This window comes from Leopardus geoffroyi, chromosome D4 (genome assembly GCF_018350155.1).
Source record: "Leopardus geoffroyi isolate Oge1 chromosome D4, O.geoffroyi_Oge1_pat1.0, whole genome shotgun sequence".
Classification (NCBI taxonomy): Eukaryota; Metazoa; Chordata; class Mammalia; order Carnivora; family Felidae; genus Leopardus; species Leopardus geoffroyi.
Genome location: NC_059342.1, coordinates 55480552 through 55500499, shown reverse-complemented (window position 1 = coordinate 55500499; position 19948 = coordinate 55480552). Strand labels below are relative to the sequence as shown.

Here is a 19948-nt window from a genome sequence, read left to right as displayed (position 1 = left end):
GGAAAGATAATATAGTTTATATGCTGTATATCTTATAATATCTCTCAGCAGGATCTAGGCAGTACTCCATAATTAAATGTTAACATTTCTGCATATGAATATTCACACTAAGAGACGTTTAAAAAACTGCAAGTAGCCTTATTGAAATTCAGGACACATTGTGCTGCCAAGTGACTTATAAAACACCTTTAATTTTCACAACTTTTTAGATTTCAGAATTTTAGGAAGGAATTGTGGACCTGTGTTGTCATAAAAATGGGATCATTATAATACATGCTATTTTTCTAGAGGAAAAAGAACTAACTTAATTGTACCTGTAATTGACTGAATAAAAAGAAACAGAAGTGAAACCAAAGGAATTGCCCCACTTTACATAAATGTTTCTTTTTCAAAATAAGTATTATTTTCTAGAATATCTTTCTAAGGTTAAAAAAGGAGTAAGAAAAATAATAAGAGATCGGAGTCATGTTGGAATTATTTGTGATGGAGATCTTCCCTACATCTTCTTAAGTACTATTAGGCTCAAGGCCTCCAAATATTTGGTAACATTCCCTTTGGTATCCTGAAATTCATAGATAATATCATCTACTCATGTAGATAATGAAAAAATATAATGCCTAATACACAGGAAAATTTTGTTATAAAATATAGTGGTACGTATTTCAATATTTAAATCGTTGGCCATTACTAACTACTAAAGACATAATGAAGCAATGAGATGCTTGCATGTGTATTTAATGAACAAGTTTGGATTTAATAGGAGTCACAAGAAGAGAAGCCATACCATTTAAAATGAAAGCAGAGGTGTGGTGGACACTAGATTAAACCATGTGGTTAAGTAATTATAGAGAAGACTTATTTGTATAATTGAAATAGGGAAGTAACCTTAGTTGAATTAAAAACGACATGGCAAGTATTAGGTGGAGAAAATGAGTATTCTATTGTTGAAAATGAGCTGGCTCTTTTCAAGAAAGATTTTGTAATAATCTATGTTGTGTCATGGGATGGAATAGTGAAAGAATCTCAGAAATCATACACACCTCTCTAGCTATCTCACCCCATGTTGCGGCAAAAATTTGGATTGTAAGACGTTTGGGATCTTGGAGACCAGGTCCTTGAAGAGTTGATGGGAAACAGAGAAAGATTTTGGGGGGGGGGGGGGTGAAGGCAGTATTTAAGAGGCTACAGAGAAACTGTGTGCAGACCTTTGGGGAAGGTATAAGACTGAAAGTCAACAGGAAACCTCCAAATAAATCACTTCAATGTGTAATTTTCACAACATAGACTTCTTATCATTTTCCTGCGAATATTTTTTTTTAAATTTATATAAATGGCAACAAAATATTTAAAAAACCAGCCTTTATGAATTTCATTGATATCCATACATTTCATTTGCCTCTATTAATTTAATAATGTATATCGTCTGAAGTCTGTAAAAAGGAGTCTCAAATCTCCTTAAACATTTGCATTTGGTTTCATTGTTTTTCCAGTAACCTACCACTGCAGTGAAACTCTTTTCAACTAAATACTTAGTTGGAAATACTGTAAATAGTTTAGCTCTTCCCAAGAAGTGGGTATACAAATCCCAACCGTCTCCCAAACTTTCCATAATTAGACTGATTAAACTGTTTTAGCTTCAAAGTCTTATTATTCTTTTAAATCTATCTTTGTTTATTTCTTCTCAATTAACTCTTCCTGCAAATGTTGGCTAGTTTCGATTGTATTCTAAAACACCTCCCAGTCAGGTATTGCAAATTCTATTTTGAAACCTAGTCAACTAATTTCCCTCAAAAGAAAGAAAACTTCCAAACCGGTGCTTCTAAGTAGCTTTCCCCCAGGGAGGAGAGGGGATAAATCTTTTCTTAGCAAGCGCGCAGACACGCACGCCTAACATTCGCTTAAAGCTCCGCCCCTCACGCACTCCACGCCCCTCTGTCGCGCATGTCGTCCCCGGAGCGGACGTCGGACGTCGAGCGGAAGTGGTGTAAGGCGGTCGCCGGAGGTGTCGTTGGTGTGTTGCGCGACTGGGCCTAAGAGTGGAGTGGCCTGTGCGCCCGTGAAGATAACGCTATGTCGATCGAAATCGAGTCCTCGGAGTGAGTCCTGCGGTGGCGGAAGTTGGCGAAGTGGCGGGGGCCGGGAGGTGAAGGGTGTGGGGTGTAAGATGCTCAGGGAGAGGCTTCTGAGAGCCTAGGGAGTGGAGGGACATTTCCTGGCCCACAAAGATGCTTCTTGGATCTGGCTACCTCGGAGGCGGGCCCACAAGAAAGTGGCGGATGAGAAGCCTAAAGCCCCATGGGATACTGCACGGGGCTAGGAGGAAGGATAGGCCTTGAAGATCTGAGTTCTAGCCTTCGCCGACTCTTGGCGCGCGCTGTGACTGATCAAAGTGCCCATCCGTTCTGGACTCCAGTCTAATTACCTGCACAAGGGAGCTTGGATTCTAAGCCTTCCTTCTCTCCCGCACCTCCTTAAACAGTATGATTCGTTTCCTCTGTGCTTACATGTCCCCTCAGCTTTGCTCCGCCCAGCACTTACCCAGTATTGTCACTGTTACTCTAGCCACCCTACTAACCTGTGTAGGCGCCTAGGAGCTCCTTTCCCTTTTAGTCCCACAGCGTAGCACACCTTAGAGGCTCAATTACTGCCTTTGGAATGAATGAACTATTAACTGTTTTATCAGACTCTATCTGGCGCTGAGTTTTGGTTAGTCGGTGAGTTCTCTGTAGCGACCAAGAGAGAGAATCTGAAGATTGGGGCAGAAGAATGATCGACTTGGAGGGGAAGGGGGCTAATGAGTGACTGAAGAAGGTCTTCAGTGAACTTCTTCAGGACTCCACCTTCTACTTTGCCCTTGCCGACACTTACTAATTAAACCAGCAGACATAACATTTGTGTCCTTAGCCTAAGAAAGGGAGAGGCTTGTTCTGAAGATCTGCCACGGGAGGAAGGGAGGTTTATTCATTCAACAAATACTGAAGTCTACTATGTACTATTCTAGACCCTGGGAATACAGTACTGAACAAAACACAAACATCCTTGCCGTTAAAGAATGTACATAGTGATAGGGAAGGCAGACAACAGACAAAAACAATAAGTAAAATGTGAGACTTAACAGATAGTAATAAGTGTTGTGGAGAAAAATAAAGCAAAGAATAGTGATAGTGCTGGTAACTAAGACAACTACTAAGTCAGGGCAGGAGTTGGAAAGTGTTCCCTGCTTTGGGGTCTAAGTAAATAGTATACACCGACCATTCTCCCATCCTTGGGTTGCTGCATGTTTTATTATTATTATTTTCTTAATTAAAAATTTTTTTTAATGTTTATTTTTGAGAAAGAGCGTGAGTGGGGCAGGGGCAGAGAGGGAGGGAAACAGAATCCGAATCAGGATCCAGGCTCTGAGTTTTCAGCACAGAGCTGGATGTGGGACTCTAACCTGTGAACTGCAAGATGGTGACCTGAGCCGGTCAGACCCTTAACCGCTTGAGCCACCCAGGTGCCCACCCCCCCCTTTTAATTAAGATTTTAGTTTTAGGTAACCTCTACACCCAGTGTGTGGTTAGAACCCACAACCCCGAGATCAAGAGTCATACACTCTACTGACTGAGCCAGCCAGATGCCCCTACCATGTTTTTATTATCAATAATAGCTACTATTCAGTATTTTCTGTGCTAGTTGCACTGTAAACAGTATAGTCAACCCTTTCACTAGCCCTACAGGGTAGGTATATTTATTAACAGATGAGGAAACAGGCACAGAGATGTTAACTGACTTGCTCAAGGTCACAGTAACTGACAGAACTCTGATTCGAATCCCAGCCTATTGCCAAAGGTTTTAGGTCTTTATGTATTATAGTTGGCCCTTAAATAACATGGGTTTCAACTGCACAGGTCTACTTATCTGAGGATTTTTTATAGTACGGTACTGTAAGTGTATTTTCTCTTCCTTAGGATTTTCTTTGTAACATTTTCAATCAATAAGGCTGGTCAACAGCAGGCTATTAACAGTTAAGTTTTGGGGGAATTGAAAGTTAAACACAGATTTTTGACCATACAGGGGTCAGTGCCCCTAACTCCTATGTTGTCCAAGAGTCAATTGTACATTGTGTCTGAAGAAAGTAAATTTGATTTGAGGTATGTCACACAGTAGATCTTTACAGGGAGCATGTCTTATTTGGGAGTGCAAATGGAAGTGTGCTAAGGAGGATAGTAGGTACTAGAATAGCAGCGATCTAAACCTCAGTATCTCTTAAGGGGTCATGAGAGAAAAGACTACTACAAGTAGCAGTAATCAGTTTCCTTCTGGAGGAATTTTTAAGAAGAGAGTGTTTGCTTTCCTGTCAGGGATATGTGCTCAAGAGCCACACTGTCAGATTGAACCTTCATTTTTCCATTTATTTCTTTACTTGGTCAAATCCTCATCTATAAAATGGATATAATGGTAATACCTACCTCATAGGCCTGTTTTGAGGAGTAAATGAATCAATGTCTAAAATGCTTGGGACAAAATACATAATAAACATTGGTCATTGTTTTATGTTTATTATTTCTACCTGATAGAGGGAATTGACTAAATTCCAGTCTGAAATCCCTTCCAACTGGGACAGTCTGACCTACTGTATTCTCACTGTCCAGTAGAAATACAGTGTGAGGCACATGTGCTTTTAAAGAAAGAAGGGAAACAGTGTATCACAGCATTGTACAGTGAAGTTTTATAGTCTGTATGAACAGATCTTTCACCAGATTCCTTATTATTAAGTCCAAGAGCAAGAAGTTTTAACTATAAATAACTATATTTAACTATAAATAACTTCTAAGTTTTCTGTCACATGTTGAAAGTGGTTGCTTATTCTCTCAATATTTGGAAATTGCCTGGCTCCTCTTTTACTTGTGAAAGTGAATGCACAATGTTTTTTTTTTTACATGTCTTAAAAATTTGGTAATAAAGGTGGTGGGTAGGTGTTACTTTGTTTTGCTTTTACATACAGTATATAGTTCTTCTCATTTGTGTTCAAATCCCTAGTGAGAAAATCTCCAATTCATGTTTTTTGGTTGTCATTAAAAAAAAGTAGACCAAATCATCCTACAAGCATTTAGAGTATGTTGTGTCAATGACTGGACTGGGTTTAAATAGTTCACAAAAGTGTACAATATAATCATACAAATTAATAAGAAACTTGGCATAATAAAAAGATCTTGGGTCTTGGAAGGAAGCGTCACCTTGGTACCTTTCTAGCTGACTGTGAGACCCTGGACAAATTATTTCCCCTTTCCAAAACCTAGTTCTTGGATTTCTGGGGTGAAGGTGGGACTGGGTGATCCTCAAGGTCTCTTGTAACTTAGATTCTGTGATTTTGGGAAAGTTATATTTACATGATAAAGAAGTGGGAAGTAACTAGTGAAAGGAGGATGGTTGAATAGAAGACTTAAGCTGGGGTGGTCTTTACTGTGTGGCCTCTTTGGTGAGTGAGGATTCCTGAGCTAGGTGACTTGCTTTCTTTTTCCAGTGTGATCCGTCTTATCATGCAGTACCTGAAGGAGAACAGTTTACATCGGGCGTTAGCCACCTTACAGGAAGAGACTACGGTGTCTCTGAATACCGTGGACAGCATTGAGAGTTTTGTGGCTGACATTAATAGTGGCCATTGGGATACTGTTTTACAGGCCATACAATCTCTGAAATTGCCAGACAAAACCCTCATTGACCTCTATGAACAGGTAAGAGGGGAGGTGATGCCAATCCCCTTGAATTGGTTTTTTGTGGGCCCCCTCACTGGGAAGCATTATGAAGCACTGTGGGACTGTAACAGCTCTTAAAACTTACACTGTCAAGGCTTGAGTGCTACTTTGTATTTTTTTCCTCTTTTTTTTAAAAGCCAAGATTATACTAAATTAAAATTATTTTTTTAATGTTTATTTATTTATTTTGAGACAGAGACAGACTGTGCGTGTATGTGTGTGCATGTGCGAGTAGGGTAGGAGCAGAGGGAGAGAGAGAATCCCAAGCAGGCTCCATGCTGTCAATGCAAAGCTGGATGCAGGGCTTAATCTCAGGAACTACGAGATCATGACCTGAGCTGAGATCAAGAGTCATGCTTAACCAACTGAACCACCCAGGTGTCCCTAAATTTATTTTTTAAGTGATCATTAAGTGAACTTTTGACACCAACTAGTGTATATTACAGTTTAGTTCTGGCACTAACCACCCAGAGTTAGCATACACCCTGCAAGTTAAAGGCTCAGTCCTCTGCAAGATTGCCCTTACTTTAGACACAAGCTGTACTTTTTTGGGGTCTCAGGCCACCCACACTCTTGACCAGCTGGCTGCATATCTGGGGGTCCCTGTGACCCCTTCAGAATTAATAATTCACTAGAATGAGTCCCAGAACTCAGGGAAGTGCTACATTTATGATTATAGTTTTATTATCAAGGATACAGATCAGGACCAGCCAAATGAAGACACATAAAAGAGATCTGGAAGGGTCCTGAATGCTCTCTATGCCTTCTAATGCTCTCTCCCTGTGGAATCAGAGTGTTTCTCTCACCTGGTTTATTAATGTATTCACCAACCAGGAAGCTCTTTTGGGGTTTTTATTGAAATTTCTTTCAACCTTTAGCTCCCCAGCATTCCTTGGAGGTTGGGCTGGCTCAAAGCCTCAATCTTCTGATCACCAGGTTGGTCTTTCGGGCAACCAGCCCTTTCCATGAGCTGTCGTCTTAGCACAAACTCAGGTGTGATGCAAGGAGCTCATTAATAATGAAGATATTCCTACCACTGGAGAAATTTCCAGGTTTTTAGAAGCTCCGTGCCAGAAAATCAGGACAAAGATCATACAAATTAGTTATTATACATTTGTATGGTAACAGAATGGGCTTTCTGGAAATAAGAATATAGTGTTGTTTGAAATAAAAATAGGATAGTTGGTTTGTGTTTATTTATAGTCCACATGAGTTCAGTAATTCCTCAAAGAAAATTTAGCTAACTGGAGAAAGGTTTCTCTGGAGCCCGTGGATATATTCTTATCTTTAGCTTTCTTCAGCTTCTATATTCGGAACAAGAAGCCTGAGAGGAGTGGAAATGGGTGGATAAAAATAAAGGATGGAAGTTGAAAGATTGAAGTTACTATTTATGTATGTATGTATGTATGTATGTATGTTAAATTTTTCTGTAGAGATCGAGTGGAAGTGGGGGAGGGACAGAGAGAGAGGGAGACAGAATCTGAAGCAGGCTCTAGGCTCTGAGCTGTCAGCACAGCTGACACGGGACTTGAACTCACGAACTGTAAGTCAGAGGCTTAACAGAGCAATCCAGGTGCCCTGAAGTTACTACTTATAATTGCTTCAGTTGTCCATCTGAAAATGCTAGTGAAAGAGGAACGAACATTTCCTAATACTGGAAATCATGTTAGGAGGCCATTTCTGAACCAGAAATTGTACTGAAAAAGAAACAGTACTAAGAGAATGCGATAAAACAGACATTTTCTTTTAATTTTGTCCAGGTTGTTCTGGAATTGATAGAGTTGCGTGAATTGGGGGCTGCAAGGTCACTCCTGAGACAGACTGATCCCATGATCATGTTAAAACAAACACAGCCAGAGCGGTATATTCATTTGGAGAACCTCTTGGCCAGGTCTTATTTTGATCCTCGTGAGGTATGACTAGAAACTCTTTTTAACATTAGAAACAATGTAATGTTTTTTATCATTTTATTGGATGCTGTTTGTGATTTTGATTCAGTTTTTGAAGATACTTTTCTGTTTATATATGTTGGTTGAAATTTACATGTATTAAAGAGAATAATCTTGTTCGGTTTTCTGAGTATTTGAAGGTCTTCCCTCCCCTACACACCCCATTTTAGACGGTTTTATGTTGATAAGTAAAGAAGCAGAAGATTTATTCCTATATAATTTCCACATTAGCCCAAGTACTTATTTGACTCTGAAGTGCTGCCTGACTGCTAGTATATTCACTATGTGTTTGTGTCCCTTGGCCCAACAAGGGCAATTTTCTCTCAACTCTTTTAGTTCTTAGAAAGCTCGTGCTTTTGTCTTAGCCAGTTATGCTTACTTGTAGAGCATGGTGACTCATATTCTTTTCTTTTTCCCAAACTTTATTATATGTATAGTTTCATTGTTTCTCACTCAGCCTTATACTAGTCTAGGAGGAAAAAAAATTTAATAGGTACTGGATAATGGGGAGTTAGGGTAAACACACAGAAACCATGAGGATAAAGGAAAGAAATTTAGATTACCATCACAGGATTCAGCTTAGAGGTGGTGAAAGACTTCTGGGCTGGGAGTCGTAAATTACCAAAGAATTAGTAAAAGAATCCTCAGCTCTGCAGATTTTTCAAAAAAGTGGAAAAACAATGCTGGGTTTGATGTGGTTTACTTGGACTCTTCTTGGAAATAATGGTGTGGATTGGCTGACCTCAATTCTCTCCCAGCTCATACTTTTGAAATGCAAGTGGAGAGAACTGGGAAGTCATCTTAACTAATTAATATAATTAATCCCTTCTTAAACCAGGTTGTTCTTATCGTTTTTTTTTTTTGTTTTTTTTTTTTTAGTGTTTCTGCTTGGTTATTACTGTCTTTAAATAAGCACACTCATATCCTGTGGCCGCATCTTAGAAATAATACTACTCCCTCTCCTTTTTCAGGCATACCCAGATGGAAGTAGCAAAGAGAAGAGAAGAGCAGCAATTGCCCAGGCCTTAGCTGGGGAGGTCAGTGTGGTGCCTCCATCTCGTCTCATGGCATTGCTGGGACAGGTAATTCAGAGTCTGTGGAACTGAAATTACCCTGAACTCCTGGTACTGTTTCTTCATATAAAGTGTATGTGCAAGCTAAAGAAGTCGGACATCCTAAGAACTGGGGACTAGCGGTAGAGCTGCTTGTACCAACAGCTATGCCATCATGCCAGCCTTCTCTTTTCTGGGAGAGGCAGTAGAGATTACTTTGGAGCATAAACTCTAACGTCAGTTAGAATTAGGGTTAGAATTAGGGTGACCATAGAATTTATCATTCCATTTGGGATAGTCATTGATCATTGTGCCAGGACATTGTCAAAGGCAAATTGGAACAAATGTTTATTCTGGTTAGAATCCGAGCTTTCTCACTTACCAGCTAATGTGGTTTTTGGCACATTACCTAACTTTTCAGGACTTTTTTTTTTTTTTTTTTTTTTTTTTTTTAAGTGATCTCTGCACCCACCGTGGGGGGCTCAAACATACAACTCCCGAGATCAAGAATTGCATGCTCCACTGACTGAGCCGGCCAGATGCCTCTCTAACTTTTCTGATTCCATTTACTCATCATGGTATTGTAGTAAGGATTAAATGAGATGATGCATTTAAAGCATTTCCTGTATTGTCTGGCACCTTGTAAACTTTTTTTTTTAACTTTATTTATTTTTAAAACATTTTTTTTTTAATGTTTATTTATTTTTGAGACAGAGAGAGACAGAGCATGAATGGGGGAGGGTCAGAGAGAGAGGGAGACACAGAATCTGAAACAGGCTCCAGGCTCTGAGCTGTCAGCACAGAGCCCGATGTGGGGCTTAAATTCATGGACTGCGAGATCATGACCTGAGCCGAAATCGGATGCTTAACCGACTGAGCCACCCAAGCACCCCTTTAACTTTGTTTATTTTGAAAAGAAAGAGGGAGGGAGAGCATGCATATGGAAGGGGCAGAGACAGAGGGAGAGAGAATCCCAAGCAGGCTCTGCATCGTCAGTGTAGAGCCTGATGCAGTGCCTGAACTCACAAACTGTGAGATCATGACCTGAGCTGAAGTTGGACACTTAACCGAACTAAGCCACAAAGGTACCCCTGCCTGGCACCTTGTTTTACAATCAGTAAATGGGAGCTGCTGCTGGTGATTTTTTTTTTTTTAGTAGTAATATTACTAGCATTGTTGTTACTGAAAGCTACCTAGAGTAAGAGATGTTTATAAATAGCACAAGATGCAAGTGATTAATAATGATATAAATAGCCTCTTTGCAATAAATCTGGGGCACTTTTGAATGAGGGGAAAAGGTCAGATCAGATTCTTCTCCTGTTTTATACAGTATAATTTCAGATAGACTGTAAGTTATGTCAGAAAATAGAAAAACCAGGGGTGCCTGGGTGGCTCAGTCGGTTAAGCATCTGACTTCAGCTCAGGTCATGATCTCATGGTTCATGAGTTTGAGCCCCGCATCGGGCTCTGTGCTGACAGCTCAGAGCCTGGAGCCTGCTTCAGATTCTGTGTCTCCCTCTCTCTCTGCCCCTCCCCTGCTCGCACTCTCTGTCTCTCTCTCAAAAATAAACATTAAGGGGCACCTGGGTGGCGCAGTCGGTTAAGCATCCGACTTCAGCCAGGTCACGATCTCGCGGTCCGGGAGTTCGAGCCCCGCGTCGGGCTCTGGGCTGATGGCTCGGAGCCTGGAGCCTGTTTCCGATTCTGTGTCTCCCTCTCTCTCTGCCCCTCCCCCGTTCATGCTCTGTCTCTCTCTGTCCCAAAAATAAATAAACGTTGAAAAAAAAAAATTAAAAAAATAAAAAAATAAAAATAAACATTAAAAAATTGAAAAAAAGAAAAAGAAAATAGAAAAACCAGAAAATAATGTATCAAACTTTTTGATAGGGAAGGACTTCCTATATTTAGGGAGTAGGCACCAAGGGAAAGATAAACAAATTTAATCACTTAAGAGTTTAACTTAAGATAGAAAGAAATCTCTAAAGCTATAATCAAAACTAGATTGGGAGAACATTCTTTTTGGCAACTGTAAACAAATACCTGGATCACATCAAAAGCTCACAAATTGATAGGAAAAGTAGTATAAATACAACAGGTAAGAGGGAAGAGAACATGAGTAAACAGTAAACACAAAGAGGAAATTGGGAGTCAAAATGAGAGTTGGCAAATGATACAGCCTACGACTGTCTCCAAAATCCATGATTTTCCCACTTCCCATATTCAGTCATAAACACTGTTGAAGTTGCAACTTTTTGGGAAAACAGTGTGTAGCAAGAGGCTTAACCATTCATATTCTTTTTTTGATTCAATAATTCCTCTTCGAGGAATCTATTCTAAGTGAGTATTATCCCCCAAATAGAAAAGGCCTTATTGTTCAAAAGTGTTGTTATGGCATTATTATTATTATTATTTTTTAAGTTTATTGATTTTGAGAGAGAGAGAGAGAAAACACACGTGGGGGAGGGGCAGAGAGAAGGTGAGAGAGAGAATCCCAAGCAGGTTCCTCACTGTCAGCACAAAGCCCAGTGTGGGGCTCAAACTCATGGACTGTGAGATCATGACCTGAGCTGAAGTCAGATGTTTAACCGACTGAGCCACCCAGGCGCCCTTATGGCAGTATTATTTAGCTGTGTGAAAAATTAGTAGCAGTTGACTGTCCATTAATATATTAATTAAACTGTTAAACATTTACCAGAAAGGGTATATTTGACAGCCATAAATGATAGGTATGTCATTGCATGATCTGATAGGTGAAAACAGAAGAAAATAACATTTTATATAGGGTATAATTGCAGTATAATTATGTTAATTAAACACATGTAAAGTGGGAAACACTAGAAGGTATACATAAAATGCTAACTAATGGTGGCTGTATTTGGATGTTGGAACTATGGGAGATTTTTGTTTTCCAAATTTTATTTATGTTGAGTTGGGGCACCTGGGTGGCTCAGTTGGTTAAGGCATCCAACTCTTGGTTTTGGCTCAGGTCCTGATCTCATGGTTTATGGTTCTAGCCCCATGTTGGGTTCCTAGCGGATGGCATGGAGCCTGCTTGGGATTCTCCCTCTCTCTCTCTCTCTCTCTCCCTCTCTGTCCTTCTCCTGCTCTCTCTCTCTCAAAATAAATAAGCTTAGAAGTTTATAACAGAAGAGTCAAACCTATAAGAAAATAGATACGGAAATATGGACCTGTTGGCTCTCAGAATTCCCTTCCCCACTGAGATCAGCCTGTCTTCCTGGGACACGCAGAGTCACATAGATTATGTTATATTTGAATGGCCAAAGATATTTGGGTCTGGATGTTAACCTGATCCTTTCAGGCTTGGCTTTGAGCAATCAGGACTAGATCTTAAAAGATCTGTAGGTTAGATTGCTGTACTTTTTTTTTCTCATAGGCACTGAAGTGGCAGCAGCACCAGGGGTTGCTTCCTCCTGGCATGACAATAGATTTGTTCCGAGGCAAAGCAGCTGTCAAAGATGTGGAAGAAGAAAAATTTCCTACCCAACTGAGCAGGCACATTAAGGTAGGATCTTAGATACTCAGCCTTTTTGTAATCATTTGTTGGGGACTCCATGTGTTTGCTCAGCCAAGCCCTGTGCCAGGAGCTTGGGTTTGGGAGCAGAACTCATTCTCCAGCTCTGACAACATTCAGGGTTGCTGCTGGGGTCTGGCAGTGACACACTTCAGATGTATAACCAAGTGGACATAAATTTGGCTGCTGGCCCATCATCTGCCCTGCACTTCCTCCCAGGAAGCCTTCATTTAGAAGAATGGTTAGCTCTTTGGTTAAGCTTGGAACTAACAATGAACTTTCTGTGCATTTGTCCTGTTCAGCATTGGTGTTTGCCTGCTACGTGTCAGGCAAAGTACCAGGCGTGGATTGTAAAGTAGGCAAGTGTGGCGTTTGAGGAAAATAATTTTATCATCTCAGGGCTCGTTCTTGTTTTTTTAAATTTTTTAATTTGAGACTTTTCTAGGAAAAGGCACAATCAAGTAGTTGCTGCAGTTCCCAGAATTACAAGCATATTTGCTACTTTCGCACCTCCTTTATATTATATTTTCTCTTGGTTTGTGCTCTTACTGAATTCATGGATTTTAAAATATTTCATGTTCCTCAAATCTGGGACTTTGGCTTGGTGCTTTGAATTTATCTTTCCTGGATTATATATTCTGAATCATATGTAAAGATATCTTTGAGCAGTACCATATTTACCTGCCTGAAGCCTTGAGACAAAAAGAAATCCATTAAAATTATGCTGCTGGGCTAAGATTTTCTTTCATATACATTTTCCTTTGTTGCCATTTAAAATGAAATTCATAATAGAGCTTTTCTTTGTTGTCATCTAATGTTCTGTAGTTTTCGTCTGTTGGGAACATCATTGCTGTAAATGCTCAAGATACATCACCTAGGCAAATGTTCTGTCACCTTAATTAGTTCTAGAGTTCGTCAGCCGCACATTATCAATTAAATAAAGGTCATGAAAAGAACTAGGATGGAAAATTTGTTTACAAAGTAGTGTAGGAAAACAGACATTTATTTTGAAGAAAATGGATTTTTTCCCATATTTGTACAACATTATCTCATTAAGTTGAGTGTGAAAGTTATGCTAATAGTAGCTGCTTCAGGTAAAAACTTACTAAGTTAATAGGATTATTTCCAAGTCCTGTGCTAAAATAGTTTTTTACATCGCTTTGGAAATACCGACTTCACATTAAAAAAACTAGATTCAACTGAGAACCAGACCTAAAACTGGTCAGAGAAAATATGTCCATTCTGTGTGTCCAGAGACAGAAATGCTCCTCCGATACTCTGTAACATAGGCCAGCCATGACTTTGTGCTAGGGCAGGATTTCGCAAAAGGTTAAAATGAAAATTGTTTTAAGGTCAACTAGATAAAAATACATCTGTTTCATTGTTTCATTTGAAACAGTTTGGTCAGAAATCACATGTGGAGTGTGCTCGATTTTCTCCAGATGGTCAGTATTTGGTCACTGGGTCTGTTGATGGATTCATTGAAGTCTGGAACTTTACGACTGGAAAAATCAGAAAGGTGAAGTATTTAAAATATATTAACTTTTCTAGTGGGAATTATCTAGTTTTGTTTAATTCTGTTACTTTTATAGTATAAATTTATTTTTTAAATGATAATATATACATCTGATACAACATTTTATAAAATAGAAAAGTTACTCAGTAAAGAGTCTTGCTCCAACCCTTGTCCCTCAGCTGGTCAGTTCCCTTCCTTGGACCAGCCAGGGTTATCAGTTTCTTAGGTAACCTTCCTGGAATTTCTAGGTATATGTAAGCAATACCTTACATATAAGGTATGTAGCAATACCTTAGCTACATAAGTAGTGTCTAAGTAATTGTACTAATTGTGTGTTCTCTTACTATGAATGAAGTTAAATATCTTTTTATATGTGAGAAGCCAGGAGTATTTCTTGTTCTGTGAAGTCTTCACATCCTTTGCCCATTTTTCTTTTGGATTCTTACTGATTTTTAGGAACTCTTTATGGTTGGAAGAAATCAGTCTCTGTAATATGTATGGCAAATATTTTTCAATTGTGACTTTTTGTCTTTTGACTTTGCCCATCATTTTATAGACTTGAAATTTTTTTGTGTCATCACATTTATCCATCTTTTTCTTCTACAACTTGTAGTGCTTTTCATGTTTCGTATTTTATATTAATTTTTGATCCATCTGGAATTTGTTTAGGGGGATGAAGTTGCTGTAGATTCAACTTAATTTTTTTCCTAAATAGGTATTTATTGACTATATCTACTGGTTTAAAATGTAATCTTTACCATAGAGTACTAACTTCCATTCCATGGGTAGTGAATTCATGAGTGATTTTCACTTTCTACTTGATATGTTTCCTTATAGTTTGCTTCTTTTTTTTTTTAAACCATGACACAGTCTTACTTTTTAATTAGGAAAAAATAAAGTTACTTTATTTTGAACAATAAGGATGACAAAGGAAACATCACAAATAAGCAGATTTTAGTCAATACATGGTTTTAGGAAAAGTAGCTGGCAATTTGGAAAAGACATTGCTTTTTCACATCGTGTCTCAAATAAATTCACATATATTAAAAGTGTACAACATGGGGGCGCTTGGATGGCTTAAGCATCCAACTTTGGCTTGGGTCATGATCTCACAGTTCATGAGTTCAAGCCCCACATCAATGTGTATGGACAGTGTGGAGCCTGCTTGAGATTCTCTCCCTCCCTCTCTTCGCCTTCCCCCACTCATGCTCTCTGTCTCTCTCAAAATAAATAAATAAACTTAAAAAAATGTACACTATGAAATTGTTGGGGGATTTTGCATAGAAAAAAGATCAGTAAGCAAAAAGATGTAGGGTATTATGTTGGAATTTTTTTTACAGTATTACTTTAGGTTGTGTAAAATTATTTATTCCCAGCACTGTCAGTTCATTAGAAACCTGTGTGCATGGCACTAGTATTTGCTTTGGAAATTTAGAGTAGGCATAATCCATTACTCTGCTTTTAGTAAGTTTAGAGATCTGGAATGACTGGGGGTTTTGTGTTATTTTGGTAACTGCTTATCTTTGTTTCCTTTAGGATCTTAAGTACCAGGCCCAGGATAACTTTATGATGATGGATGATGCTGTCCTCTGCATGTGTTTTAGCAGAGATACAGAAATGTTAGCAACTGGGGCCCAAGATGGAAAAATCAAGGTATTTATTAGTGGCAGAAACTTTCACATATAGACATTTTGAAACCTCTGCAATGAGGTAGTGTTTTACATGTGATAGCTTAATAATAGGTATTGTTTGTTGAACATGAAATTTATGCTAATTACTTTTTTCTTGTTTAATTCTAATAAAAACTCTACCTAGGGAGGTTCAGTAATCAGTTTAAGGTCACACATTTGGTAAGCGATAGATTAGGACTTCAGTCCAGATCTGCTCATCACACCTTTTCTGCTGTATCACCCTGGCTCACCTTATATGGTGTATTGTACTTTGGGTTTTTTTAGGGAATAGGATGCTCTGTATTTGATTAGACGTAGTTTGTATTTAATTGCTGGTGAGAGACCCAGGGCTAGATAAAATACAGAAATGGTCTCTGCTTAAGTGAACTTTGAGTCTAAATTTTTGTTAATAATTTACAAGGAAAGAGGCTTAAATTTCAGAGGATTCACTTATTGCACATTGTGAAGCAGACATATTCAGCTATTAGCATGCATTTTTCATGCTTTTTTAGTACATTATTGAGCATTGTATGTTGCTTGACTCTGCAGGCTAGAGTAGGTCACTCTATTTACAAGTTTTTACTTTTTTTTTTTTAATAAAGGTATGGAAGATTCAGAGTGGACAGTGTTTAAGGAGATTTGAAAGAGCACACAGTAAAGGTGTCACCTGTCTAAGCTTTTCTAAGGATAGCAGCCAGATCCTTAGTGCCTCTTTTGACCAGACAATTAGGTAAGTAGAAGTCCCTACACTGCCCTTACTTGAGTTTGCTATGATGAAGTGCTGGAGGGAGGTACTAGTGATTCCTTATGTTTTCACCAGCATGGTGTTATATGAAGAGTGTGAGGATATGTGAGACCTCATTATTATTTTCTCCATTTGAGTCTACCCAGAAGAGAGATTAGAAAGGGATTATAGCAGTGTTTCGTGTTTCTTGAAGTGTGATTTTGGGCTCACCTGCATCAGAATCACCATAGAGGGCATATTACAAATATAGCCAAATCTGTCTCTGAACAGAAGCCTATGGTATTATTGGCATGTTTTCTTGCAGTCTCTGTGCCTAGCTTTTGTTTTGGTTTTGTGTGACATAATGAAAATTATATTGCTTACCTAATTGCATAATCCTCTTTCTCCCCATGATATTATAAGTTGAGCTTTTATAATTCTTTGAAAGTATATTCAACATTCGGTCCCAGTTGTAATGTATAGAATATTAATTGTTCTTTTCATTTCCTTTTGTTTGTGATAGAATTCATGGTTTAAAATCTGGGAAAACCTTGAAGGAATTTCGTGGCCATTCCTCCTTTGTTAATGAAGCAACTTTTACACAAGATGGACATTATATTATTAGTGCATCCTCTGATGGCACTGTAAAGGTTAAGTATTTGCTCCTGGTTTATTTTGGGGTTTCTGCTTTTGTCCTTTGAAGAGTTTTCAGTGGTGATAATGGTGATGACTATGATGGAGTAAACTTCTTTACTAGCTATTTTACCCATAAGTGAGGTGAGTCTGAGACAATAGTAATATTCTCTGGGGAATCCCTATTGAAGGACCCGGAGTTTCAAATCCACATAATCAAAACATTCATCATATGTAGGAAAAGAGGAAGGGTACGGAGGCCTGGATGTAAGTCATCCCCCATGTATAGTGGTTAAATTGTCTTGTTAAAGGTATGGTTCACCCACAATAGTCAAGTTTATAAAGTGCTTAGTGACCAGATGAATAAATCTCTTTTTTGTTGTACAGCCTCCCTGCCCCCGCCTGGCCCCCCACATGTAGGGGCCTTCCTGACAGCACTTACAGAGGGGCAGGAGAGGTGTAGAGTGGAACTAAGCCCTCTCTCAAATACTTACTTATTGTCCTCAGTGCTCAGCTGAAAGTAATGCATCTTCAGTACCTTAAGAGATTTAGTTATTTTAATAGCAGGCCTCAATTCCTAGAAACGATGAGAAATCCAAATAGAAAATTGCTGGAGATCTTTGAGACACTCCATTTACATTCTGGACCTGCTTTTTTTTTTTTTTTTTTTTTTCAACGTTTATTTATTTTTGGGACAGAGAGAGACAGAGCATGAACGGGGGAGGGGCAGAGAGAGAGGGAGACACAGAATCGGAAACAGGCTCCAGGCTCTGAGCCATCAGCCCAGAGCCCGACGCAGGGCTCGAACTCACGGACCGCGAGATCGTGACCTGGCTGAAGTCGGACGCTTAACCGACTGCGCCACCCAGGCGCCCCTGGACCTGCTTTTAAATTGCCTTATGTAAGTGTGTAGTTTGGCAGAAGACTGAAACATTTTAACACAAATACCTAAAAGACCACCCTCTGAAATTGCTTGTTCTGGCTTGGGAATTGAACCAGAAACCTGAGGATTGGAGAAGTCTTTCTCAGGACGGATGGGGAAATATACAGAGCTCTTAGTACTTTAGTCATGGGATTTGCCCTCTTTATGCTTTGAATATGGGCCTTACAGTCTGTAAAATGCCAGTGGGAGGTGGCCTATTTAGCTTTGTCTTGTGGTCTTTTCCTTTAGTCCTTCAGTGAGTTGGGTAAGCATCTCACTAACTTTTTGGACAGAAAACACTGGAAGCCTTAGAACTCTTGATCCCTGAAATGTTCATTTTTCTTCTAGGCAGCCAGGCTTTAGAGAGGAGATTAGGGCAGATGATAACAGTGTTTATTATGAAAATAAACACTGTGGCAGTTAATGGGGCAGTAATTTCCTCCTGTTGATAGGTATTCAACATCCATTTTTTGCTAAGCTCTGTTGAAAGCACAAAGGAAACACAACATAGTCCATGCCTTTGAGACTTTAAATGTTTACACATACATACATACATACACCTCATTGAGTGAGTGGTGTCCAGACAGTGCCATGCAATATTTGGTCCATTCTTTCTCTGAGCACATCTCAGATTTCAATAACTGTGATGTCTGATTTAACCCCTTCAGTTTATAACAGCCCAGAAGGGCAAGGTGAAAAAAAGCATTAGGGTGGGGAACTATTACCAAAAGAGATGCTGGGCTGGGAGAGATAATACGCATGGCCAAGAGTGGCTTCCACTTTGTGGATCCTCGTGTGTGAGTGTCAACATTGTGGCTTCTGTTCAGCAGTTCCAGCTGTACGTTGGAATCATTTGTGGAGCTGTTTAAAAATGGACATGCCTATGTCCTAGACAGCCCTAGAGCTGTCAAATTACAGTCGCAGGATAGGGTCCCAAGCATCTAATTCTAAAAGCCCACATTTGATTTGATGTCCAGAGGAGGCTAGCTTTCCGGTTGACAGTAGCAGGGTTGACACATAGCTAATTTTAAAGATATGTAGTTCAATTAGGAGAATTTTGTAAGAAAAGATAGGTTTTAAAAGGTTTTATTTAATAGCTTTGTGACTTTTGTTGATACCCGTTAATCAGCAAACAGATGGTAACAGCTTACTTACTATGTATATGGCAAAGCTAGGTATTTGATAGGACTAAAAATCAAGAAGCTTTTTTGAGTCAGTTTTATTTGATTTTAGTAATCAAATTTTCATTTTTTTAAACCCCAAAACTTTAGACATTCTTATAACCCAAAAAATGTTTATGCCTTGAATTTTTGTGTCATAGATCTGGAATATGAAGACCACAGAATGTTCAAATACCTTTAAATCTTTGGGCAGCACTGCAGGGACAGATATCACGGTCAACAGTGTGATCCTGCTTCCTAAAAATCCAGAGCACTTCGTGGTGTGCAACAGATCGAATACAGTGGTCATCATGAACATGCAGGGGCAGGTGAGTGCTCTGAAAGTGCGCTTGCACAGATCCTGTGGGTCATTTGCAAATCATTAAGTCTTGGTCCTGGCCCTTCCAGTAACCAGATATGGGTTCATCACTCCAAAAACCTTATATAGTTGACCTGTGAACAACACAGGGGTTAGAGCACCGACCCGCTGCACAGTAATCCACCTATTACTTTTGTCTCCCCCCAAAACTTCACTACTAGCCTACTGTTGACTGGAAGCTGTATCAATAACAATTGACTAACACATATTTTGCATGTTTTAATATTATATACTGTAATCTTACAATGTATTGTATTCTTACAATAACATATGCTTAGGGAAAAAATGTTAAGAAAATCATAAGGGAAAATACATTTATAGTACTATACTGTATTTATTTTTTTAAAAAAATCCATGGGGTGCCTGGCTGGCTCAGTCAGAAGAGCATGTGACTCTTAATTTTGGGTTTGAGTTTGAGCTACACATCGGGTGTAGAGATTACTAAAAAAATATTAAATTAAAAAAATCTGGGGCGCCTGGGTGGCTCAGTGTGCTGACAGCTCAGAGTCTGGAGCCTGCTTCGGATTCTGTGTCTCCCTCTCTCTCTGCCTCTTCCCCCACTGGTGCATGTGCTCTCTCTCTCCCTCTCTCTCAAAAGAAATAAACATTAAAAAATTTTAAAAATCTGTGTTTGTAAGTGGACCCGCCCATTCAAACCTTTGTTGTAGATAAC

General features: G+C 39.1%; 1 protein-coding gene across 2 annotated transcripts in view; it reads left to right on the top strand.

The window, feature by feature from the left end:
- Positions 1 to 1966: 1966 nt before the first annotated feature.
- SMU1 (SMU1 DNA replication regulator and spliceosomal factor) overlaps positions 1967 to 19948 on the top strand; it is a 21565-nt gene continuing 3583 nt past the window's right edge. Inside the window, exons 1-10 of one of the 2 annotated variants that reach the window (XM_045468688.1) lie at positions 1967 to 2096; positions 5507 to 5717; positions 7499 to 7651; positions 8659 to 8769; positions 12134 to 12262; positions 13671 to 13790; positions 15324 to 15440; positions 16060 to 16187; positions 16705 to 16831; positions 19058 to 19225. In XM_045468688.1, coding sequence (XP_045324644.1) covers positions 2071 to 2096; positions 5507 to 5717; positions 7499 to 7651; positions 8659 to 8769; positions 12134 to 12262; positions 13671 to 13790; positions 15324 to 15440; positions 16060 to 16187; positions 16705 to 16831; positions 19058 to 19225 — 1290 coding nt within the window. In that variant the 5' untranslated portion in view covers positions 1967 to 2070. Of the gene's footprint in view, positions 2097 to 2227; positions 2479 to 5506; positions 5718 to 7498; positions 7652 to 8658; positions 8770 to 12133; positions 12263 to 13670; positions 13791 to 15323; positions 15441 to 16059; positions 16188 to 16704; positions 16832 to 19057; positions 19226 to 19948 lie in introns of those variants that run through there. The other variant, XM_045468689.1, reaches the window with a different exon arrangement.